The sequence below is a fragment of the Cervus canadensis genome, chromosome 15 (genome assembly GCF_019320065.1).
Source record: "Cervus canadensis isolate Bull #8, Minnesota chromosome 15, ASM1932006v1, whole genome shotgun sequence".
Classification (NCBI taxonomy): domain Eukaryota; kingdom Metazoa; phylum Chordata; class Mammalia; order Artiodactyla; family Cervidae; genus Cervus; species Cervus canadensis.
The window spans coordinates 38,131,254-38,158,804 of NC_057400.1; the positions used below are offsets into that span (position 1 = coordinate 38,131,254).

The 27,551-nt window shown below is 38.2% G+C and overlaps 1 protein-coding gene across 2 annotated transcripts in view; it reads right to left on the reverse strand.

Moving 5' to 3' along the window:
- Nucleotides 1-27,551, reverse strand: part of ACVR1 (activin A receptor type 1) — a 127,286-nt gene that overhangs the window by 47,997 nt on the left and 51,738 nt on the right. The window contains exons 1-2 of one of the 2 annotated variants that reach the window (XM_043488352.1): nucleotides 23,458-23,633; nucleotides 4,858-4,931 (exon numbers count right to left, since the gene is read on the reverse strand). In XM_043488352.1, the coding sequence (XP_043344287.1) occupies nucleotides 4,858-4,924 (67 nt within the window). In that variant the 5' untranslated portion in view covers nucleotides 4,925-4,931; nucleotides 23,458-23,633. Of the gene's footprint in view, nucleotides 1-4,857; nucleotides 4,932-23,457; nucleotides 23,634-27,551 lie in introns of those variants that run through there. The other variant, XM_043488353.1, reaches the window with a different exon arrangement.

Genomic DNA, 27,551 nt, shown 5'->3' on the forward strand with positions numbered 1-27,551 from the left:
CAAGCTGTATAATCTTAAACAATAGTCTAAATCAATTCAAAAGCACATTCCCACTAACCTATTTCATTAGGGTAATGGGAAGGATTATGGGAAAATTATATATATAAAACAGCCTAATATCTGACACATACTAATCACTCAATAAACAGTACCTATAAATCATTTAAAAGGTGTGGTTATAGTAAGTATTTTCCAGACTCATGAGGTCTTTTTGGCCCCAGAGTATTTAGGATTCCATAGAAATTGAAAATGTTCTAAAGCAGGGGTCCCCAATCTCCGGGATCTAATGTCTGAAGATCTGAAGTGGAGCTGATGAAATAATCATTGAAATAAAGTGCACAATAAGTGTAACATGCTTGAATCATCTTGAAACCATCCTCACCCCACCTCAGCACCATCTGTGGGAAAATTGTCTTCCATGAAAGTGGTCCCTGGTGTCAAAAAAGGTTGGGGACCAAGTCAAACTTTGCCAAAATCACTGTTTGGGACCTGTTATTTAAAATGTTATCACTATATCTAATCAATGTTTAAGAGACATTTGGGAGTATTTTGGTAGACGAAAGGAAAGAACCTTTGTTTTTTCTGTTTGTCTTTAGTAGACTAAGGAGTACAATACTCAACAACATATATTAGAACAAAATCTCTATGATTTTCTTATTTATGCACCAAGAATGCCATCTAGCTCCACTGAAGCCCAATTAATATGGTGCCATATCTGCTCTAATACAAACATCAAACATGGGTCCCATTTCCTTGGTGTCATCTAAAACCCTGCATGAGACAATCTATAAGGCTCATATAAAGTTTTTAGTTATCTTCCCTATTATTTACCTCTTTCAGTTAAGTATTTTGTACTTAACATTTACTTTATGACTAATGTTGAGTATATTAGAGTGTATTACAATAAGGATTCTCAGTGGTGTTTTAAAAAAATTTTCTAGTAAACATGCAAAAACAAAGAGTCTTTTCATAGAATATGCTATTGATAGTTAACAAGGAGTTGAGTCATAGAAGGAAGACAAGACTAATATGATTAGAGCACTCTAGGTTATAGCTGGATATTGTTTTATTGTTTTTTTTTTTCAAATAAAAAAAAATCTATTGTAACTAAAGGATGATGTGTTTTTTCCATACTTATAAACATCCTAGTGGTGGTGTTATACTCAATAGCAAAACCTTAGTGGCATCCATTTCCATTTCAGCCAGACTAACGCATTTCATTACAGATCTTCGCTGTGGCATTAAGAGGTCATTTGCTGGATTCTTTGGGCAGCTTAAGAGCTTAAAGCAGGAAAAAACAACCAATGGCTGAATTGCTAATACTTTGCCATAAGGGCCCTTTTCACTTCCTCTTCCCCCATTCGTTCTCCACTTCTTCTCTATTCATACTCCATTTCTACCTCAATTTCTTTTCCACTCTCTTTTTTTTCTATTGTGCCTACACCATGAGTCCACCAGGACAGCACATGAAACTTGAAGGACTGTCCTACCATACTGCGTACCTAGAGAAGCACATGGAATTTGGAGGGATTTCATTTCACAACAGTCTTTACTTTTTTGTTTTATTATGATCATATTGTATAGCCATAAAAAAAGGGAAAATCTGAGCAACTTGCCTTTTGCCTCTAGACATGATCAAGTGTCCTCTGGGGGATAAACGCCTCAGCTGAGAACTACGGTTAAACCATCAAATGTTCCAATGTTCCCAGTCCATTTCTTCTTATTCCTCATTCCTTCGACCTAGGACCATTCAACCTATCTTCTAGTTAATATACCTTCTACTCCTTTAAACTTCCATGCAGGATCCTTATTTCGTATCTTTTTGGTGCTAATTTAAATGACTGCAGTATGACTGGACTGTGTCAAACAGCACCACTTAGAGTGGGATACAGACTTCTGATGTCTAAACTGGGTGACAACAGCGCTTTCCAACAGAAACAGAGTATGAACTACTTCATGTAGCTGCAAATTTTCATAGTTGTCAAAAGGAACAGGTAAAATTCACATTTTTCCTGTCTTCAAAACCCAGTGTGTCTTTATACTTAACAGCACATCTCAATTTGTATTAGCTGCAATGAGAGTGCTCAATAGCTACATATGGCTCGCTCCCAGACAGGACAACGCAGCTCTATGATATATCTCAATGACTATGGGAAGGAAGCAGGAACCGATCAAATACTATAACCTAACATATAACAAAATAGATTTCTAGTATATCAAGGACTGTCTTCCTAAGCGTTGGCTACACTAACTTGTCGTACTATATGCCTCCTTGGAAACTTATCAAATGTATAAAGCCAATCACTATACCCCCAAGAGCCTGTAACAGACACATTAGTCTTACTGGCCCATCTGATCACAACAAGGCTGAGATTCACACCATAAGCACCACTCTTCATGGAGCAACCCTTTTAAAATAAAGTCCAAACTGCTTAATGCACAATAAAATATAGTTCATTTATATATCTAGAAAGATTTATACCAAAATGCTAAAAGCAGTCACATGTCAGTGCAGGGAATTACAGGCAGTTTTATTTTCTTTTTCTCTTGATTATCTCTTTTGTGGACTCTGCATGGGCAGCTTTTTACAAATGAGGAGAAGAGAAGATAGAACGAGTAAAGCCCACAGATGCCAAAGCATTTTGCCGGTGTGATCTCACACAACTAAGTTACCTGTGCCCGTTTAGGTTCTCACTGTTCCACTAAGCATCATTCACATGAAAACTCTTTGTATAATTAATTGAACTTAATACCTAACACTTTTATACATAAGAATAGAAAGTATGTCTTACACTGTCTTAATGTATATGAAATTTACTCAAAATATAGCCACTGTTTCAATCAAGGGACAAACAGTCCCTGTTTTGATTCTACCAAAATTTGTTCACCAATTCAGAAAACTCAATCACTGCAGGCAAGATCACTTGTGCTAATTAAATCACCAATATAATAAATACACTAGTACCAGTAAGAATATTTACAACATTTATATACACACACATATATATTAATCTTTGATGTCTTAGAAAACAGAAAACATACCAATACATTTTCTGTTTTCTAAGACATCAAAGATTAATATATATGTGTGTGTATATAAATGTTTGTATCCTTATACAAACATTTGTTACTTCATTACATCTTATAGTGTACTCATGCCCAACTACACTATATTACATTTGTCTATAAATACCATTTTAATTATATGACATAGTAAATTACATATTATTTTAAGAGAATTTTCTATTTCGGATAAGGAATTATACTGAATTTTTAAAACTTACATTTATAAGAAAGGTATGGCGTGTATAAGAATTACATTTTAAGAAAATCAAGGGGCATTATCAAATACATATTATAAAAGGGGGTGTTCACATGCCCAAAAAAATCTAGACACGAACTTATACCCCCTCATAAAAATTATCCAATTAATATTAATGGATCACAGACCTAACTATAACATACAAACACTATAAACTCCTATTAATGATGCAGAAAATCTAGATGACCTCATTGGGTAAAGCAGCAACTTTTTAGAAGTATGATCCATGAAAGAAACAATTAATAAGCTGTACTCCATTAAAATTAAAAACTTCTGCCCTGTGAAAGATAATGTCAAAAGAATGACAAGACAAACCACAGACTGGGAGAAAACATATACCAAAGACATACTTGATAAAGGACTGTTATCCAAAACATACAAAGAACTCTAAAAATTAAACAATAAGAAAACAAACAACCCAGTTGGAAAATGGGCCAAAGACCTTAAAGACACTTAAATAGAGATATACAGATGGCAAGGAAGCACATGAAAAGATGTGCTTTTTTGCATACTTCATACATCATCAGGGAAACGCAAATTAAAAGAATGTGACACTACCACATACCTATAAGAATGGCCAAAATCCAGAACACTGTCACTACCACAGGCTGGTAAGAATGTGGAACAGTAGGAACTCTCATACATTGCTAGTGGGAATGCAAAATGGAACAGCCACTTTGGAAGACAGCTGAGCAGTTTCAACTAGACATATTCTAACATACAATCCAGCAATCACAATCCTTGTTGTTTGAGGAGTTGAAAACTCATACCCACACAAAGTCTAGTACACAGATGTTTATAGCAGCTTTATTCATAACTGCCAAAACTTGGAAGCAATCAAGATGACCTTCAGTAGTTGAAGGGATAAATAAACTATGGTACATTCAGACAATGAAACATTACTCAGTGCTAAAAAGAAATGAACTATTAAGCCATGAATAGATATGGAGGAAACATAAAAGCGTAATAGTAGGTGAAAGAAGCCAATATGAAAAGGCTATACAGTGTATGAATCCAGTTACATGCCACTCTAGAAATGACAAAACCATGGAGGCAATAAAAGCATCAGCTGAGGGCAGATGTTGCAGAGGTGGAGAGGGATGAACAGGTGGAGCTCAGAGGATTTTTAGGGCAGTGAAATACTCTGATACTGTAATAATGGATGTAAGTCATTTCACATTTGTCCAAACCCATAAAATATATACCACCAAGAGTGAACCCTAATGTAAACTATAAACTGGGATGATTATAATGTGTCAAGGTAGGTTCATCAGTTATAACAAATGGATCACTGTGGCTGGGGGGAATGTTGATAATGGGGAAGGCCATACATGTGTCGGGGGAGGAAGTAGATGACAAATCTCTTTACCTTCCTTTCAACATCTCTAAAAAGATAGTTTTTTTTTTTTTTTTAAAGATAGTCTTAAAAATGGGGGAAGAGGAGGATTAAGTCTGACAGGATTAAGAACAAGCTAGCTGACAGTAAACGGAACATTACACAGTATACTTATCCCACCCAACCGTGAGCCACTTACCTTCCATACTAGGGGAAGGGAACGCAATCATCACGAGCACAGGGAGAATCATCACTCCATCCACCATTGTACAACTGCGGAGGGAAAAAACGAGAGAGCCCAGTAAACCAAAATAAAATGTAACTGCAGGAAGACAAATGAAGCATACCATCTTCAAACTTGTCATTCAAGGCCTTTCTTACAAATCCCTCTTACATATGTTGCCTTACTTCTTAGTAATTTAAACATGTACCCTTTACATGGATCTAAATAAATCATCTTAAAGTGTTAATCAGATTTATCTGCTACTGGTGGTCAATCAGAGACACCATTCTCTGAGTCTACCCTCTTATTAAGAGCTCAAAAGGGACATGAAAAATTCTCAGTTATAAGGCTGGGTATTCCTAAAGGACTTATAAGGATGGGTATTCATAAAAGACTTAAGTTTGAATTTTATCTTATCCCACTGAACTCAGAATTGGCAACAAGAATTCTGAGAAGCATGAATAGACTGTTCTAACATGATGCTAAAGATTAAGTGACTGAATAATCCAAGCCAAATTACTATGTTTCAGCTTTACTTTTCCTTCAAAAGGATTAGAGGGGAAGCAATTTACAATCATCATAGAGCCCTAAAAAAGAAAAAAAAAAGTAAAACACAAAACTATAGCTTACACTTCATCCATGACAAAGCAATGTATTCTTATATTAACTTCAAATTTAACAAAGCATAGACACAATCAACACAGGAAGAAATCAAATAAAACTTTAACATATGAAACTATATTGGAGAGAAAATAATATATAAACTTTAAGTTGATACTGCCCTAAAACTACATGGGCAGAAGCTCAATGTTCTGAGTCAAAGGACAACAGAAAACTGTTCCATTTGAGTAATTCCTGCAAAATTTTGGAAATTATGATGAGAGTTTGGTTATACTAATTCTTTACTGCAAAGAATAATTTTAAAAAATTAAACCTTGAACTAGGTACAATCTTCTGGATGGCAAAAATAAAGAGAAAATGGGTAAAGTTCTTTAAGGAAATGGTTCATGTGCGGTGTTACTCTTATAGCTTTAAAGCAAAGAACAAGAACCCATTGCTATCTAAGCTGTTTGGAATGGACACCTTCTGACTCATCATCTTAAAATCAAATTTTTTTGTTAATAGTCTGATTGTTCATACCCCACACCTCTATTCTATCTTACCACCCCTCACTCCAATTTGTCTACAATTGCATTTCAGACTCTCTTCTCTAATAGCAAGGTGAGGGACGGGGATAAAGGGAGTTTAATGGACTTCCTTTTTGTATTTTTAAAAGCATATGAAACATGAGTGACCCTTTTTTTCTCTTTCCGTTGTTATTATTTCCATAGATCTTTTCTACAGCAAGCCCTTATTTAATATACAAATGCCTCACCTCACCCTGGGATCCTCACATCATCTCTGTACCTTTGAACAAAATCACTCTGTTGGTTCCCTCCACTCCAGGTGACCTGAGCCTCCCCTCAACCTCTCTCCTAGCCAACTCCCTCCTCCTGCCATTCATGATCCAGTTCAAAAAGCAAATGATTCAAAGAATAAAAAAATAAAATAAAATTAAAATTAAAAAAAAAAAAAAAAAGCAAATGCCTGGTGCAATAGTTCTCCATCAGCAGTGATTCCACCCCTCTCAGCACTGGTCTAACACCACTCAGAATCGATCATTTGTCTTCGTCAATCTCCAGCACTGGCCTACTTGCCCTCAAAGGGGTACATACTTCCACAGGCCATACAAAATAATGCATTAAATTATGGAATAAATATACTAAAACTTGTATCCTATTTTAAAAATGATTTAATCTAATACAGTGATAACTTCATCTTTTATGACGTCCACTACAAGAGGTATCTTGCGGAAGTGAGAGTTACCTAATGTGAAAGAGTGGACATGGTTTGCTTCTAGAATAGTCAGGTTTGAAGGTTTATTTAAGTGGAATCACAGGTTGTAAAGAATCCACCTGCAATGAGGGAGACCTTGGTTTGATCCCTGGGTTGGGAAGATCCGCTGGAGAAGGGAAAAGCTACCCACTCCAGTATTCTGGCCTAAAGAATTCCATGGACTCTATAGTTCATGGGGTCGCAAATGAGCCCTCCCCAAATTGCAAGTGTTCTAAATCCATTAAGGAAACTACAGATTAAATATGTTATTAATGACTACCAGAGAATAGTAAGAAAATGGTAGAGCTGATATCGCTATTCCTAGTGGTTAATCAGTTTACTAGAGAAAAGCAATTAACATTCAGTTCAATGGGACATGAAGCAGGCTCACCAAATTCAAAATTAAAAAATACATTAAAAACTGATTTGCATCCAGTATCACAAACAATAAACATTATCCTGAGTGACTTGAGACTTTCGTCAATAATACAATGTCATCACCATTAGCAATACCATAAATATCTCACCTTAAATCTTATTAAAAATTCTACTTTATGTACATTTTATAATACGTAGATTTATTTTATATAACAGTAATAAGCAACATACACATTGAGGGTATACACTGAAAAAGCTTTTTAACTGTTGAGATATAATCATCAAAAGCCTTTGAAAACTACTGAACTATCACAGTCTTATCTTTGAATTTCCAGCCCATCTTTTCTCCTTCCTTCCACAACTATTGGAAGCCTGCTATGTATTAGAAATTAGAAACTTAAAATGATAAAGATATACAAACATGGTCCTTATGATTATGGAGCTTCCACAGTCTGTCTATGGTGGTACTCAAATAACCATACAGAAGACTGCACAGTTAAAAACTGAACTAACTGTTAGGAAGAAAGAAAGTTAAATAAGATTGCTAACAAAACAACTTGAGATTTTTCTGGAGGGTGGAGGAGCTTCCCTGGGGAGATTATATCTAAACAGGAACTAGACAGATGAGTAGGAGGTACCACAAAAAGGGTAAGAGTATGTGAGTTCTCGTTTGTGTGTGCGCATGCGCATGTGTTTATGTTGGAGTGGTGAACACTCTGGTGGACACAGGAGGGCATTTAAGGGGAAAGGCAGTTTCTCAGCTTCTACACAGACCCTGTGGCCAGGGGAAGCATGGTGCATCCTGAGGACTTAAGACATATTTCACATGAAAACAAACAAACAAACAAAAAAAAACACACCAGGCTAGGATACAGAGAGCTTATAGAGAAGAGTGATAAGGAGAGAAAACCCAAGAAGGCCAGGGAGGTAGCCCCCAACCAGAACCTGGGTAAAACATGGTAAGCCCTAGTAAGTAGGCCCCATACTCACCTCCCTACATTCAAAGCCCTTCTCCACTCCATTGTCCTTGGCACACCAACAGGCCAGCTTCCTCCTGTCTCTGGACCTCTCTATATATGCTGCTGCTGCTCCCAGTGATTGGGCCCATCTTTCAGGATCCAATCTGGCAAATTCCTACTCCTCTTTCAAGTCTCAAAGGTCACTACCTTCTAGAAGCTTTCCTATACCTTCATATTCCCTCATTATACTCTCACATACCACTTTGTTGATTTCATTCATGGCACTTATCATAATTAACAATTATATATTCATACTCATGTGTGTGCTTTTGAACATCTGCCTCCCTCACTAGACTATAAACATTATAGTAAAATCTATAGTCTATTTTGTTCATCGCTACCAAAGCCAAGTAGGTGCACATTTAATACTTGCTGAATTCAAATTTTCCCTGAACTAATCAGTTCGATTTAACTTTAAAGTCCAAAGAATTAGCAATGCCCCCTCCCCACTCCTAACACACAAGCACCTGCAAAGGAATAGTAAGATTAAGGCATTTATCAACTGTTAACTTTATGGTCTAGAATGTAGTGCAGGTAATAATAGTCAGCAGTTAACAAATCCAAAGCTTTAAAATCAAGAATTCTTTCACAATTTAAAAAATAATTCTAAAGACATTCACCACTGGCAATTTTTCCTGTCACAAAACCAACAAAAGTTCCTGCCCCTAAACACCTTTTAACTGATTATTATTGTGCAAAGAAAATTGAAACAATAATTTAGGCTCCTAAATGGAAAACAGGGGAGGGAAAAAAAAGGAGTTATAAATTCAGGCTTCCAAACAGATCTGCTGTTTAGAGATAGATAGCTCAAAACCTGCCAAAAATCTTTGGGAAAAAATGTCAGCATCACTTATTGGTCACCACTTTGTTCAGTGTCTGGACTGTCTGCTGACTAGTTAACTCAGCTATTAAAAAGGGTACTTTCAAAAGTAAAAAGGTAAAAGAAATGCAGAAAGGAGAAAGTTCTGGAATAAATTTTCTGATATTTTACTTATGAAAAACACCAATATGATAATGTCCCAACTTGAAGCCCCAGGGATCTATTTCTAAGTTTAAAATATGCTAAGAAGAAAATACTGTTTTTAAAAGTAATTTTCAACTCCTTTATACTCAAGTATTTTTAACTAAGGAGTTCAGAAGTGGGCTAGCCCAAAAGAGAAACTGATAATGGGAGAAGACAGTGGCGATAATCAATAGTTCAGGGATGTTTTAATTCAGTGAGTTAAAAAATTATTGATCTCTGAATCTCTTTATACTCTTAAAAATTATTGAGGACTCTAAGGAACTTGTCTATGTGGGCTATTTCTATCAACAGTTATTCTATGAGAAATTAAAAAAAATTTTTTTTTTTAAATTTTTAAATTGTTTAATGGAGAATGTTAATTAATTACTGTATTTGTTTTTAAATAACAACATATTATCCCATTTTTTTCTAAGTTAAAAAAAAAAAAAGAACTAAATGGAAACACAAATGTAGAGAACAAATGTGTGGGTACCAAAGGGGGAAAGGTCTGGGGGTGGGGGGGTGGGCAGGAAATTGGGAGATTAGGACTGATATACATACACCACTGATCCTAGGTATAAAGTAGATAACTAGTGAGAACCTGCTGTATAGCTCAGGGAACTCTACTCAGAGCTCTAATGGTGACCTAAATGGAAAGGAAATCCAAAAAAACCGGGGATCTGTGTATATGTACAGCTGACTCACTTTGCTGTAACAGAAACGAATACAACACTGCAAAGCAACTATACTCCAATAAAAATTAATTAAAAATTTTTTTTTAATTTTTAAGAAGTATATTCCACCCCACCCCCCAGAATTGTAGTGAGAAAAATGGTATTATTATGCATTCTGACAAATCTCTATGTTTGGCTTAGTAGAAAGCAACTGGATTCTCATGTATGACTCTGCATTCAATCTGTTATGACATGTGGCATCAGCTGAAACATAGAGAATCCAGCTTCACACATGAATCTGTCTGTGAGGCTGAAAGAAGACGACACTGTGCAACACCCCTGAGATAGTCTGAGAAACTCCAGAGAATCCTGGACCATGCTTTGAGAATCAGTGCCTCACTCCTAAAAGATCGGTTCTTCTACCACGCCAGGCAATCAGATGGTACTAAATATTTTAAGCTGAGCATTTGCTCAGTACCTGATAAAAATGTTACTGTTCCACGGGTTAAGATATCTCTTTAAACTCTCTCACATCAAGGAAGTCCACAAGTCCAGTGGTGAAGGGAAGCCACTATATACATCTATTTCATGTAGGAATAGCACTTTATGTATGCAACTAAATAGTGTTTAAATGAGACATGAAACTGATCAGAAGGGGTCCAGTGCCCATCTCTGATCCAATTGAATCCTTCTGCAATATTCTAAGCCCAAAATCCATAACTGAAAACACTCACAGGCTACTGGGGGTTATAGAATATTACCTGAAGGATTCAAAGTGTAAAATTTTGCCTCCAGTACATACCAACTCCTTGCTGTTCTTGGATAGTGCTCTCTATCCCTGGGAACTGATCTTAATATTTCAGACACAAGGCAAAGAGCTACTCAGAAAAAGGATAGGGACCTCCTATCTTAACTTACGTCCCTTCTTTAAATAAGTACCATCTCTTACAATGTCTCAGGACTACTCCCATGGGAGACAGGACAGTCCCATGATATTCTACTAAAAACAGACAAACCATCAGGGCAAAATAGAACTGCTTTCCAAATCCCATGGTACTTTTCAAACTCCATTTATAGATCAGACTGATATCCAGTTAAGGAGCTAGTCTTTAGCTCAATTTTTAACATGTGTGGGCTTGAGACCAAGTTTGGCATTTCTTTTTCTCATCACAGTTTTACAGCTGGATAAAGCCACTGATACACTGGAATACATTCCCTCAAAAATCACAAAGCATTTTGATGTCAGTCACAGAATAACCAAAAGTATAATACACTTCTATATTCAACCTTTAGGGCTCATAGTAAGTAATCTAGTTGATAATTATTGACACTATAAAAGATAATTGTTGATACTATAAAAGATACTTCTAAAACCTAGACTTATGAACAGCATACAACTTGTCATCCATATGTAGAGGATGAAAGAGAAGCTGGAAGAGGAACCCTGAGATTCTTTCCCATCAGAAAATCCTACAAAATGTTCATTTGTCTGGCCTGGTGGCCTAGACTCATTAGCTTTGTCCATTTGTTCAATGCATAATTCACTGAGCACCTACTCGTTCAATAGGGACTTGTTTGATACTCTTCTCAATTCAACTTTAACAATCTCCAAGTTAGAATCTTGAAAGATAGGTTATACATTCATTCATTCATTCCTATTTTGAATGACTTTTCCACCATCCACATAAAGATGCTCGCTCACTGTTGGTGAGGACTATCACGACTGTCCTGTTATATATCTTTTATATGGCCTATGCTATGCCTACCACCAGGAAAAAGAATTTTTCTCTTTAATATAAAAGGTAGAAGCAAAGCAGAAAAGAATTAGAGTGATTCTGCTTTCCCTCAGTTATCTGTCAAAACCACATCATTAGTACACTACCAGTAGTGCTACTTAGGTAACCAAGCACTGTGCTCAGGGACCCTATGTATTATCTTATTTAACCTCTCCCCAAAACACTCTATAATAGGGGCCCCCAACTTCGGGGTTTCAAGTCTGATGATCTGAGGTAGAGTTGATGTAATAATGATAGAAATATAGTGTGCAATAAATGTAATGTGGTGGATTCATCCCGAAACCATCTCCCTCTCCCCAGTGATGGAAAAATTGTCTTCCACGAAACCAGTCCCTGGAGCCAAAAAGGCTGAGGACCACTGCTCTAAAATAAATATTCATATTAATTCCATTTTACCAATAAGAAAAATCGGCAGGTAGAAGTAACTCGCTCAAGGACACAAAGTCAGACTCAAAGCCCACCTAACCAGAGTTCAGGTCCTAATCAACCAACATACACAACCCTCACTAAACCAGCCTGTCATTGTTTAGCAACCTGTTTTTGTCATCCTTAACATTTTATCCAAGCTTCAACACATTGTGCACTTTATCTTGATTTTCCTCTTGGAAAACAATCTTTATTCATGGTTATTTGGGTCACCTTTCAAGCATGCCCTCTTTCCATTTCTCTAATCTCAAAATTAATTTCATATACTCTAATTATCTCCCCTACCCCTGGAAAAAAAAAAAAAATCTTGATGTGAAAGGAAAAATAAGCCATGTTGGTAGTATACAAGTAGTTTCTACCTCCCACCTCCCATCCTCATTCTTCAATTCTCTTGCAACTCACATGGTAAAATAAAAACCGGAATTAGTATAAGTCAGGCACATTTGGGGGCAAAGTTACACTCAGTAAGAAAAATTCTAGACACAAAACTTTGAGGGAAGATATACTTACAACCACCACCTCCAAGTGGGACAAAAACCAGCCATTATGTGACAATAGTTATGTCCCTTCTCTGCTCAACAAGCAGAGAGAGAACCCAAGGGCAGCTAGCTCCAGACTACCTGGGCCTTTGGAAAGGGTGGAGAGAGGGGCTGTCAGCTATAGATGCAAAGAAAGGCTAAACCAAAGCCATCATACCATATAAGTTAAGTCAGGGTCTTTTCTCCAGTTCACAAATGACCTGTGAAATATTTTTAACACCACACTCTGTCTGAACTGGCAATGTACAAGTTGCCAGCACTTGGTTTTACATAGACTTCACTGCTGCGGGAGGGTTTCTGGTGGGGTGTTACTTTCAGAATATTAGCATGTAATTTGATCTTTCAAGATAGATGAAGACAAATAGCTTCTTGAACAAGTACTACAGAACTGAAACCCAGCTCCTGGATCAGTTCATCTTGTGGTCAGAGGAAATAATTACAGATGATTTCAGGAAAGAAAGCGCTTAGACGGAAAGAGTTACACTCCAAACATTCCAGCTGTGACAGATGGACCCAAGACATGGTTTGGAACGGACAGGAAAAAAAAAAAAAAAAAAAAAAAAAAAAAAAAAAGGTGAGGGGTGGGGAAATGAGGCTTAATTGAATGAAAATAAATAAGCAGTTTAAGTTAAGCTACCATGTAGGAACCGAAGAATCCCCAGTAGGTTTATTTTAATTGTATACAGGACGGAACTGACTTTGTTACACCCCTACCAGATACACAGATAATAGCTAAGCTAAGCTTCCGATACCAATGTTTTGATCACCCACCACATACCTTTCTGGTATCTCAAGACCTGGTGTTATTTCAATGCGCCTGACTACATGGAAACTCTCCTTCATTTTCCACTTCATTCCCTCTGTATCAAATAGCCACGGCTCTCCTGCTTGTTTCAACTGATAGCACCCATCATCTCCCAGCTGTTTTATTTTATTCTCTTAGGCAGCTCAGGCCTCCTCTCTCTCCAGCTTACAAACTGGGAGGTTTTTGTTTTTGTTATTTTAACCTACTGGTAGATAGGAACCTGTTATTCGCCCCCTCCTACCCACAGCCCCTTCTCTCAGATGAGGCACTGTGCAGTCCATCTAACATCTTACCTCCTCCCAAAGCCCTCAGTTAGATGCCCCCTCAGCACCTGCCATATTTCTAACTGCCTGCAGTTTCCCCTTCAGCCTTAAAGTCAGATCTTCCTAGCCCTCCAGTCATCTGACAAAGGGTGGCTTGGGTACTGCCATCTGACACAACTGTCCCAATTCTAAGGCCAACATGACTAACCTGTAATAATCTGAAGGGTGGGGAGAAATTAAGATGTCAGCACCATGTAAATCCATGGCTGATTCATGTCAATGTATGACAAAAACCATTACAATATTGTAAAGTAATTAGCCTCCAACTAATAAAAATAAATGGAAAAAAAGAAAAGAAAAAAAAAGATGTCAGCACCAGGGACATATATGTCTTTTTGTTTTTGTTTTAAGTGGAAGCACTAGAGCATATTTCTGTGGAGATAAGAAAAACCACCCTTTCTCTACCAGCCTGACCACTCCCCTCCACACTCAAGTCCATTCCTCCCTCACACTGACCCAGCCTCACCCCCTTTGGTGTCCTGCCAGCTTCTTCACAGCATTTAGTGTTGTGTGAAATTTGTCATTTATGTTCTAGTTTATTTGTCTTTATGACGACTCTCCCTCTCCCATTCCTCCTTATTCCACACACCAAAATTCAAGCAGCATGACAGTAAGAACTCTATCTGGCGCATGGCTATATATCCCTGTGCCTGGCACATACAGGCATGCAATATGAATTAAAGCCCATTAATTTTAACTTCTTAGTCAATGCTACACTTTGGGTTGGGTGAGGAGAGGAAGGTGAGGTTTAAGGGATTTTTTTTTACAGCCTGGCAAGGAAGTGACTGGGGGAGGAGGCCGCCCCTTATCCTCTATGTAATATAGCTCCAACCAGGTATTGAAGATAAATTAAAAGATACCATTTGTAACCTGGATTTAGGTTTTCAAGGGTGTCATCCAAGAGCAGCAGCCAAAGAAAAAGATGGCTGGCAGACTCCGGGTATACCAGACGACTCCCTGGTGGACACTAGCCCATTTGGCCAGGACTGCCTGGCTCTCTAGTTGGAGACACCAGCTGATCTGCCCAGAGCCTTCCCAAGTGACCTCAGAGACAGCTTCTGGGGCTTGAAAATACATCTCCTACGAGTCAGAAATTGACATATTCCACCCCCCCACCCCACTCCACCCCGGTCTTCTAACAGTTATTGACGCTATTTGGAAAGCCATGCTTCCATGCCTATTAATAACCTTTAGAAAGAACCCTGAGGAAGTGTCAAGAGAAAAATAGATCTGGCTGATGGAAGCCAAAGATTCAATCAGAGGTTACAATTAGCAATTAATACATTTAAAGAAAAAGTTGTAACATCTTCTGTATCATATGTTATCTGTTCAGGAGGCTTAAAACAAAATACTGAGCCAGTGAATTCAACAAATGCTGAGTCAAGAACACCAGTCTTTACAGAAAGAAACTCTTTTAAAGGCCCCTTATCTATTTAAATAGAGCAGCTACTAACTTTATCCTCATATCAACAATTCCAGAGAATTTAGCCTGACTGATATCATTAAACCTTTATAGTTATTTATATCTTTATAAAGTTTCTTCAGGTGACACTTTAAATAGTAACCAAATCAATCTATTCTACAATAATGGAACAACTAATTAACATTAATCTTTAAAAAGACTTTCCTTAGTGGTCTTTCTTCTCTCCCCTCCCCCTGCGAGAATGTGATTAATGGAATTCTCTCACAACTTAGCTTGAAATATGCTTTTGCCAGTCGAGCAGCTAAAGCAGAATCAGATAATTGTGGTATGACTCAACAAATGCACAGCTGTTCATTTAAATATATCCATCAAAAGTATAAATACGATCATGAGAAAGAAAATGAGCCGTGTACACAGGGTCAGTGTACAAGATGAACAAGTTAGCAGCGAAGTAACCATAACAGAAAACAAGGAGGAGGAGAAATGAGACGGGGAGAGGGCTCTGGCACCACGTGGAAAGAGACCAGGAAACTGGCGTAATCAAAAACCACCCACCCAACCCCAAACGCTCAATGGACCTAAATTAGAAATTAATGGCAAGTAAAAACAAATGCACTCAACTAAGTGAGAAGAAATAAAATCCAGGAAATAGAGGATGCCCCCAAGTGCACAGAGGTAGGAAGTTTACAGGGGAAAAATGATGAATCAAACCTATTACGAAAAACAAAGGCCCTGAGGCAGAGAAAAGCAGATAGAACAGGGTACTCACCTCAGTCCTCTCCCCACAACTTTCAGACAGACATTAGGAAATCCAGAAAATGGAGGAATCCCTCCAATAGTTAATCCCAAAGCAAACAAGTGCAGAACACCACCCTGAGGAAGGCAACCCCTCTTGGATGTTCTACACATGAGTGTTACCTGAATACGAGGAATAGGAAAACAAGAAAGGGAACAGGATGTGAAGAGGAGCAGGAGGAGCACTGATTAAGAGCAAAGGGCCAATGACAGCTATAAAAGCCCTGCTCCTTCCTTCCTCCTCAGGGGTGGACATAAAGGCCCAGCGAGAACTTGAGAAGCAGAAGGACCTCTCAGGTACTCTTGACTCTCTCTCCTCTTTCCGTGTGTCACTCAAAATATTAACACACAGAACAATCTAATCCACAAGGACCATTTCCAAGCTCCCCGAATCATCCAAACTCTAGATCTTGCCAAAATGTAACCTCCCTGGTGCTGGTGGGACCTGACCGCATGCCTGGCCTCGCCATTCAGTCATCCTCGTGCATGAGGAACCATTCACATCTCCACTTTGATGAGCAAACCTCTCTTACATTATTATAAGCGAAATTACTTCAGCAACCACCACCTCCCTCAGTCCCAAGCCCTCCTACATCTACCCTTCTCTCCCCTTGCAGAAAACTTCCTACAAAGAGCACTCTGCAAAACTCCATGCACGGCCTCCCTTTCTCCACTCAGTCCATTACCAAATGCCTCCGGGTACGGTTCTAACCCTTTGTACACTTCACCTTATCCTTCAGGTTCGCAAGGCAGCTTCCTCGAAACTCAGACTCGGAAGCCTCACTCCCCGAGATTTTTCTTTGACTGACCTGAGATGAGGCCAAGGAACCCCCCAGACCCACAGCAGCTCAGGTGATGCCGAGAATGCTGAGGGTGGCATCACTGGTCCACTGTACAGCATGGCAGCACTGATGACCACCTCTTCCCCCTGGGTTCTTCCCTAGCTGGGATCAAGAGGCTCCATCTCTCTGCTATCTTTACGTTTATGGTTCAGATCTGCTCAGTTTCCTCGGGTGGTAGTTTCTTCTTCTGCCTCTCTCCTCTTAGATGCTGGCTTCCCTTGAGGCATCACATCTCTTGGACTTCCCTTCTCCTCATTCAGGATGCTACCCAGCTTCACCACCACTGAGCCAGATCGAACCACCAGCTTAGGATGCTTTCTTTACTCATATTTCCCTTCCCTGACTATTCCTTCCTTATCACCTTCTTTCTCTATCATATGTCCTCGTCTTTGCACTGGATTTAAAATTTAAAAATTTTTTTTACAACAGGCATTTCAAGTTACATAAAGAAAAAGGATAATAAACCCTATTTTGACCTCCCAGTTCCAAAAACAAACAATCTCATTTCCTATATTCTGCCCATTTTATTCCTGATGTATTTTAACAAGAATCCCAGAAGTCACATCATTTCACCCACAAATTCTCTAACAGATAAGGACTTTTTCTAAACATGACTATAAAACCAACATTTCATCCAACAAAATTAAGTCTTTCTCCTCCAAATATCATCTAAAAGCTAATCAGTGTTTAAATTTGCCCAATTTTCAACAACTATAAACATCCCCTATTCCTCCCCCTGAAAACTGCGAAGAGAATGGGGATAGCACACCAAAAAGCAACTGTTTTTATCGCCCTTTCAGTTCTCATCACTAGTGATACAGTGTTAGGACTGTAGCAGTGTTGAGAATACTGTATGCATCCTGTGGAAGGCAGCACATGTGTAACTACAGCCAATTCACATTCTATTGCTCCGGGCTGTTGCGGACAACTTAAATTTTCTGGGTGGAATCAAGGAGTTAGAGATATAATACTGAAAAGGTTAAAGAACCATATAAACTGAATTTGAAATGGAAGCATCAGTATGAACTCATTGAGTATTATATATATATATATATATATAACAAATATACACAGTATATAATAAATATACATGGTTATCCTCTGCCCATTAAAGAAGCCTAGAAACAATGACCTACCTATATCAGTGAGCACTCTGGAGGCCCAGACTGTGGACCTAAACTACCATTTCCTACTAAAGAAAAAGAACAAATTGAATTCAACAAACACAATGCCATCACCAAACCCAGCCAGTGGGAAATTAGAGGTCAAATGGCTGGGTTCTCAACATATAAGCTGTAAGGAAAGCAAAGGGTTGGAGGGGTAACCTAAGGTTTAGGAAACTTCAAAAACATAAAAAGAAATGCAAGACTAAATTACAGTCGCTAGATACTCACAGGCAGGTGACGAAACCACACAGGAGGCAATGAAGCAATTATTATAGAAGTCAGGAAGCTGGTTACCTCTGGAGAGAGAGAAATTGACAAGTAGGGGACCCACCAAGGAGCTCTAGGGGGCTGCTAATATTCTGTCTCTTGATCTGCACTGTGGTCACAGAACATATTCACCTTACAAAAATTAACTAAGCTATGCATACTTTGTGTGATATCTGCATCTGCGTTTTACTTCATATAATAAAAAGGTAAAAAGGAGAAAACAAAAGAGGAATGTGTATTATTTAAACAAAGGTGCAGACTAACACACACCCACTCTCAGAGGCAGTAACAACACCGAGTATCAAATATATATATGCAAAAATTTGCCCGGGTTTGTGCTATAAACAAGTTTATACAATAATCTTCTGAAATGTCAACTACTTTCTATCTTCAGTGGGAATATTGTTTTTTCATGTTTCAAGTTTATTAATTTCTAATAGAGAAATAGGCTTCACTTACCAAGTCATACTTAGAAATCAAGTATTAAAATAAAAGTAACAACATCTTATGATAAGTTGGTCCTTCCTCTCTCCTACTTCAATTTTACATACATTTCATGGGTCAAGGATATAGAATGATTATAGAATCCAAATCAGTGTTTCCCAAACACTGTGCAACATTAATCACCAAATAAGAAAAATTAACACCATAAAGCTATGGACCTTCTCTCAGAAAACTTATTTAGCACAATCCCAATAATCGTGTTAACAGGTTTTCTTCTTAGGGTGGAGGGAGTGGTGACTAGATATGATTAAAGTTCTTATTTTTTCAAAGCCACACACACACAGATAAATATAAAAATTCTATAAAAGGAAATTTAAAATAAATATGAAAATTCAGTAAAATGGAACTGCCCCTACAAAAGAGAAAAAACATATTAAGCTCCAAGAGTTTAAGAAAAACATTGTGATCCTGCTACCTGCATAGGCAGAGAGATCAATGAAACTAAACAGATATCCCAAAAATAAACGACAATGTATATGGGAATTTATAATACAAAAGAAATCAAAAGAGAAAATTTGGGATGATTTGGTAAAATTGCAATGACCAGTCAATGTGACAAAGACTGCTTATTTTCCACTAAAATTCCTTCTTCACTTCTTGGGCACATGCTGACCAGCACAGATTGCATTCCCCACCCTACCTCACAACTAGATGTGATCACAGGACTAAGTTCTCACCAATGGAATTAGAAGTGCCATGTGATCACTTGCCCTGGACTTTCTCCTTCGTCCTTCACATGGAAGGAACCCAGCTATGGTAGCGACCCAGCTATGACCATACAGATAACTACAGAGACAAGCACTGGAGCCACAAGACAGACAGAAGCTGCCTCCCAGGGACCAGTGGATATGGGTGGTTCTGCAGACTTGCTCTGCTCACACTGGAACTGTTAAGCGAAGACAAAAATCAACTTCTCTGTTCTTTGACCCACAGCGTAGTTCAGTTCCTTGGTTACAGCAACTCAGCCTTATCCTAATTAATAGAGCACCTAGAGAAAAACTGAGTTAGGTTCATACCTAACATTCCAGGTGGATCAAAGATTTGTCTAGAAAAAAAGAACAACATGACACTGCAAGGAACCATGAAATAAGTTTTCAGCTCTAAGAATGGAGACAGTCTTTTGATTGTGATACAAAATCCTGAAGCCAAAAAAAGGTTGATTATATATTTACCTCTATAAATATTGGGGCGGGGGGGGGGGGGGGGGGGTGGGCTGTGCCACATGACTTGTGGGGTCTTAGTTCCCTGACCAGGGATCAAAGCCAGCCCTGGCAGTGTCCAGTCCTAACCACTGGACCACTAGTGAATCCCCTCTATAAATATTTTTTAAACATCTTTTATTGACTATCTCTTCCACTATAATGTAAGCTCCGTGTAGCAAGAATTGGGATGTCTTTGCTAGTGTATAACCTAATGCCTGGAACAAGTGCTTAATGCATAAGAGGGATTCAATAAATACCTGCTGAATAAATAGATTAATTTAAGTATACAAAATCTGGTGGCTCTGTGGTAAAGAATCCACCTGCCAAGCAGGAGACACAGGTTCAATCCTTGGTTCGGAAAGAACCCCTGGAGAAAGAAATGACAACCTACTCCAGTATTCTTGTGTCTCCTGCATTGGCAGCTGGATTCTTTACCACTGCAACACCTGGGAAGCCCCACTCCAATATTCTAGTCTGGGAAATCCCATGGACAGAGGAGCCTGGCAGGCTAAGTCCATGGGGTCACAAAGAGTCAGACACAGCAAATAAAACAACAACAACAAAAACCCAGCAAAATATTTTATACAAATGACCAAATATAAATATCACAAGGATGGGGTGCTAATTTGTTAATGTATAGGAACTCCTGTGAACTGATAATAAAATAGGAGCTCCTGTGAATTGATAATAAAAAGATCAATAACTCAATAGAAAATAGATAAAGGAATTAACACAGAGGGAACAGAACAGGAAATACAAAGGGTCTTAAAACTTATGAAAATATGCTCAGTGTCAATCAAAATAAGAAAAATGCAAATTAAAGCTCCATTAAACTGTCATTTTTTCACCTATTGATTTGGTGAAGAAGAAAACCTATCAGTTTTACAATTATACTGTGATTGGCAAGGGTATGAGGAAGCAGGTTCTCATCCATTGCTGGTGGAATCTAAAACTTTGCAAGCTCTATGAACAGAACAATTTGGCAATAAATTTCAACCCAAATTAAAATGTGCATAATTCTTCGACCCAGCAATTCCACTATTAGAAATGGATCCTACAGATACGTTCACAAATATGTTTAACATGGTATGTGTACAAGATTATTCCCTACAGCCTTGTTTATGATAATAAAATTGGAAATGATCTATATAGTCATCAATAAGGTACTGGTTAAGTAAATTACAGCCCACCTCTAAATGGAATGTTAGGCTTCCATGAGGAAAGAATGCAGCTTTAATATTAAGAACTTCCAAGAAACAGTATTTCAATGAAAAAAGAACAAAACGGTGTATGTTGTTACCACTTGGGTTAAAAAAAAAAAAAAAGAAAACTGCAATAATCTTTAGATTATATGTTGATATATATACTTGAAACCTCTGAAAGAATACGTAAGAAATTGGTAACAATGCTTTGTCTCTAGGAAGAATAATTGAGAGACAGAGGGAAGTGAGAGACTTATTTTTCACTCTTTGGTACCTTTTAAATCTTATAAACATTGATTATTATATTCCTAAAAATAAGTATTTTATAAAATAATAACAATACAAATATTCATTCCTCGCCCCTGATATCTAAAAACTTTTCTGGTGGTTCTCGCTGTCAACTACACTAGGAAGCTATTGAGCTGAACAATTTTAACCCTATCTCATAATTAAGAATCACAGGGCTAGCAATTAACTAACACCATCATCTCCTCCTCCTCCTCCCTCAAATAAATATATGCAAAATAAAATCAGTCTCTTAATTCCATCCCTATTCTTCATTACCTCCTCTTAAAACCCATTCAACCACATGCCACCTTAAATGGGCATGAAAACATCTCAAAATGCTCCAAGGACGGTAGCCAGAACTAACAACTATGCTAATATATTAACACAGCCTAGTGCCAAAGTTCCTTCCAGGCATCCAGAAGATGAAAACTTGACATAACTGACACCTCGGCAACAACCCAAAGCTGTGCATCATCTGCTTGGAAGATAAAAACTCACATCCTCAATGACTAAATGTCCAATGTCAACAGTCAAGGCTTTTGTTTTTGCCCTAATGTGAAAGTACCCCCACCACCACCCACATCCCCCTTTAAATTTATAGGCTAACCCCTCACTTGACAACTGGTTGTTGTCATATTACAGCCATACACAGAACACTAAGAAGTCATCACTTATATTGAGATTCTTCTTAAAAGGGAAAATCCTGCTTAAAAGGAAAAATGTCTACAGCATATCAAGTAGAAGGAAAAATCAAGCTGTAAAACCAAATGTGTAGCCACCTCCATCAATTTTTAACTAATATACACAATCTGTGTGCCTATGAAAAGTTTGTATGTGAAAAATTGTGTGTTCCAGATTATTAGCTATAGGTAAAAGAAAAAAGGAGGGAGGAAATTGTATCTTTATATTTTTTATACTCTTTGAAATTAAATAAAAATACACTTTTACATAAAAAAATAAAGTTTCTGAAAATAATAAATTAGAACATTCCTCAAAAAAGAAAACTTGACAGCTACTAGAGATCGTGCCCCAAAATTCCGAACCTAAGGAGGCTGCAGAAACCTCACGCTTCTGTCTCTGTGTACAAGATGCACACCATATCCAGGCAAACACAACTTTTAATTCAGAGGCACACCCACCAACATTGAGCACTTCAGGTCCCTCCTCACAGGAACATCTTACAGACCCTATGTAAGTTGTTTTTTGTGTTACCACCATAGCTTAACACAGCCTTAACAGCACCTCATCTTGAGAGTGAGACTTCTTTACATGGATTTCAAAGTACTCCAAGAAAGCAAATTATGAAAATATAGCTCTGGGACAAAGAAAAGTATGGAGACAATTTAAAAAGTCAGTAGTGGCCAGGGAGTGGGTGGGTGGAGGGATTAATAGGCAGAGCACAGAGGATTTTTAGGGCAGTAAAACGTTTCTGTAGGAAAATTCTACTTAAAAGGAAAAATGTCTATAATAGGGGAATCTATATTATTACACATTTGTCTAAATCCATAGAATGTACAACAAGAGCAAATAGTAATGGAAACTATGGGTTTTGGGTAATTATAATGTGTCCACGCAGGATTCCCTATTGTAATGAATGGACCACTCTCCTGGGGAGACTGAGACTCTGGGAGAGGTCAGGGTGTGTGGGGACAGGAATGTCTATGAGAACTCAATTTTCCTATGAATCTAAAACTGCTCAAAGACATCGTCTACTTAGAAGGAAGGGGGGAGAAAAAGTAGTGGTCCTGTAAGGTGAAAAGAATGGCAGAAGCATTTTATATGCAGGGAAATGGTAGTATCTGAACAATTTGGCAGAGCTGAAAGATAACCAAGCAGCCCCACCAAAAAAAAAAAAAGCCTACCTTCAAAGTAAATGCAAGGATAAAGAGCCACCGGTTTGGTCCTAACTTTCTTAGGTTGGGTTCGTACAAACTAACAAATGATAACTGTGGCTAAGAATTTCCTGTGTAATAAAAGAGGAGAGTTGTTAGAACATCTCTACAGCCGGCCCTGTGAGGCCGCTGAGAGCTCCTGGAAAAGCTTGGCTACCTTAGAGCTGGCTCCCAGGCATCTCCTCCCACGGTCCTTCCAGCAGTGGGCTCCTCCCCAAGGCTCCGTTCACTCGCTCCCAGCGGTGGGAGAGGCACTCCCGGAGTCTCCAGAAATAAAGAGAACTCTCCAGTAGCTCTTGCGCTGGCAGTGTGATGCTCACAAGCGGCCCAGTGCTGCAGAGGGGAAGAAAAATTAAGCTATTCAGAAGAAAAGTCTGCAGTTGTCAATGTGCAGGCTCAAGTAAGTGCACACTTGACCAGCCTTTCAAATGGGACCCCCAGCCACAGCTGATTCACCACTGCAGCAAGGACGGAAAAGGGTCTGAAAACAGACCCGTGGTAGGCTGAGATCATGAGTCCACATGAATCTTAAATATTTTTCTAAATAACACAAAAGCCAGTAGGATCTGAGTTGGTAAACTTCAAAATCAAGCTCCTTTAAAGTCCATATACCACGTACTCTAGCCATTACAAAAACAAACCAACAAAAACAATGGTCTTGCATATATTAATTATTTTATGTACTTGGGAAAAACAAGGTTCAAGCTGTCTAAAAGTACAGAATGAAAGTCTCTCTCCACACCCCTGGCTGCTATGAGAGATGCTCCGTGTACCAGAGTAATCAGCTTCTCCTGCTTCCACCCAGAATAACCTGATTTGGGTCCATTTTCAACCTCCATTTTCAGCGGTAGAGAGATCTAGTTCAAAGACTCGTAAAACAAAGGTGGGGTTAGAAGCACACAGAGGAAGGGAAAGGGGCTGCAGATAACTATCAAAAAAAACAACCAAAAAGCCACCCAAGCTCCCTTTTCCTTTAGGAAGACTTCAAAAACATCAACATTTGCCAAAGGAAGAGGAAATTTTTATTAGAAGCAAAGTTTCCCATTCAAAAAACAGTGAAAAACTTACCCCTTTCAGAAAACAGCACTTTGTTGTTGTTTTTTTTTTTAATCTCAAGGACCACTTTGCCAAGAACACTTTCAGGTAAATAAATTTAAGCAGAAAACAAATCCAAAATACAGCATTCCCCAATAATTATTCAGAAGTAAAATCACATCAACCTTGGAATTGAGAAATGTTTTACAAATAACTTTGAAAACTTGCCTCATTCAGTTTAAATTCACAATCCAATTGAAAAGAGAAATTGAGAATATAAAAATAAGACGGACAAAAAAATAAGATACTAAAAATAAGACACACAAAAATATCCCCCTGTAGAAAGGTCAACCAGAAACTTGACATTTTCAGCAATCATTTAGTGAAGTTAAAGAGTAAAAATCCATTTCTAGAGTGGACATCTTTAAAAACAAACTCCAGTTAAGCAGTATCCACAAACCTTGAGTTTCAGAACAAACTGTTGAAACCTTGGTATTTTCCAAGATCCTGGGCCAAGGAAATTTGGCAGCTTCACACCAAAGAAGTTACATTCACGTCTGCTGAAGATTAACTGCATTTTAGAAGGTGGCCAGTTCAAATGGGCCAGTTTGTCTCTGCCCTTCCTAGGGCCGGCCATGTCTTCAAGTTACAGGTACTATTTGGGGAGGAGCTTTAGATAAGCAAGAAAATGTAAAAAATACTGGTCCATATTTTTCTGATTCTTTTTAAAACAGTGCTTTTTTAAAATTACAGATGTACTTCTAATTTCCCTGCCAACTTCCCAGCCCTATCACCTTTCCTGAAGGGAATTCCTTCAAGACCCTATTCAGGTTCTCCTGCCTTACTTCAGCCTTCCCTAATGATTTACACATTTTCCAGCTCCTTCCATTCTAATTTCTCTGTATATATGTTCTACAAGACTCACTTCTATATGACCTGGCACTTAATCCTCTGTCTTGAACAACGTTGGTCTCAAAAAATAAATAAATAAATAAAACTAGGCAAGGATGACATATTATTCATTTGCGCTTTCCTTTCCTCATGGTACCTAGGATACAGTTGGTGCTCAAGAGTTACTAGATAAAAATCAAGTCTTCAAATTGAGCATAGTTTAATATTTGCTTTAAAATTATTAGGCTCTCAAATAACCCATAGGTTGAAGTCAAAACTGTGGTGTACTATAAAGAAGAACAAGTCAGTAAAATGAGAGCAAAGGTGGAAAACAAATTCCAAATACTTGACTTTTCAAATGTTCTCCTCAGGACCCATCTCTGCACCAATACATTCCATGCCAATAGCAACCGTGACAGATCTTGACAGGTCTTGTTCAAAACCCCAAGAGCATTTTTTTTTTCCCAAGAACATTTTAAAAAATAAAAACAAACAAACAAGGGGAGTGCACCAATTAAAATCAGTGCTATAAAATAAATACCTATACAGATCTCTTTTGATTTACCTGATTACATCCTGATAAACCCATCGTTGAAATGTCCTAAGCTGAAAATGCATGCACCCACCAGACATCGTAGAGGAGCCCAGCCTATCTCAAACCTGCTCAGAACACTTACATCAGCTTACAGTCAGGCAAATTCACTTACCACAAAGCTATTTTAGAATGAAATGCTGAATATCTCATGGACTTTATTGAATACCGTACGGAAAGTGACAAACAGAAAGCCCGTGTTGGCTGTTTACCCTGGTGATCATGTGGCTGACTGGGAGCTACCGCTGCCCAGCCTCATGAGACAGCACTGCATGTCTCACGTCGTTTGTTAGGCCAGGAAAAGATCAAAATTCACAATTCAAAGTACACTTTCCACTGAATGCGTATTACTTTCGCACCATCTTAACACTGCAAAATCGTGAAGTCGAACCATCGTTAAGTCAGACACCATGTGCATATAGCAAAGTGCTGCAACCTGTCACAAAACTTTCACTTGAACTGAGTTTTTTCCAAAACCTTGGCCAATTTACTTGCTTAGCTATGGACGTTTAATTATTGGCAACTAATCATGCCGTGTGAAAATCTGACCCATAAAGGTTAGAGGCACATTCCTGTGAAGTGATGGAGGGTGAGAGTGAGGAAGGGGAAAAGGAGAAATCCAAAAAAACGTTCTAACTCCAACTGCAGGCTTAACATAGTAGTACATTTTTCTTTAATCCAATTTACGAGAACATGCATAGTTTCTTAAAAGTTGTTGTAATATGATGGGACTGAGTAACAAGCAAGCATAAAAGGTACTTAAAATCAGACATGTTCTTGGCAGTCAATACAGCAGCTAAGCAACAGGAGAAAAAAATCAGGGCAAGTTTTCTCAACTTTTTAATTATAACTATATTCTTGGCTTCTAGAAGCTGTGACTTTCAAATACTACAGATCCTTGCCCTTTCAAGACATCATCCCCTATGTAGTGATAGATGTTATCGTGTTATTGTGTTATTGTGGTGATCATTTTGCAATATACACAAATATTGAATCATTATAATGTACACCTGAAACAAATATGTCAGTTGTATTTCAATTAAAAAAAAAAAGACAAAAGACATCATTCCATACTTTCCCTGTCTATCCACCCAGCCTCACAACCCAAATAAACCATGGTGTATCTTGCTACAGAATTACTGTTAAAACTGAAATGAAGCAGCACATGACAGCAAGAACACAGACTTAGGAAAGAATCAAACCCAGTTTTCCAACCTACTAAATGTGATCTTACATAAATCACTTAACCCCTATTTGTTGCAGTTTCCTTTGCCATGAAACAAGGTTAATATCTCCCATCTTTAAGAACTGATGGCACTTCTCTGGTGATCGCAGTGGTAATGCAGGGCGCTAATCTTTGGTCAGGGAACTAAGTTCCCATATGTGGTGTGCAATAAGCCCACACGCTGCAACTAGAGAGCCCTCGCATCTTCATTACTGAGCCTACATGCTCGAGAGCTCGTGATCTGCAATAAGAGATGCCCCAGTGCTGCAACTACAGAAAAGCCCCCACATGCCTCAACTAGAGAAAAGCCTGCATGCTGAAATGAAGACCAAGCAGAGCCCTCAAAAAAAGCTTTAAAAAAGTTAGCAAAAATGCCAGCTATCATTAAGTTCTAGAGCTGTGCTAACTACACACTTTCATTATCTGATTTAATCCTAACAACACAAAAATGGAGAGGAAGGTATTAATATTTCCATTTGAAAGATAAGAAAACAATGTTAGAAAAGTG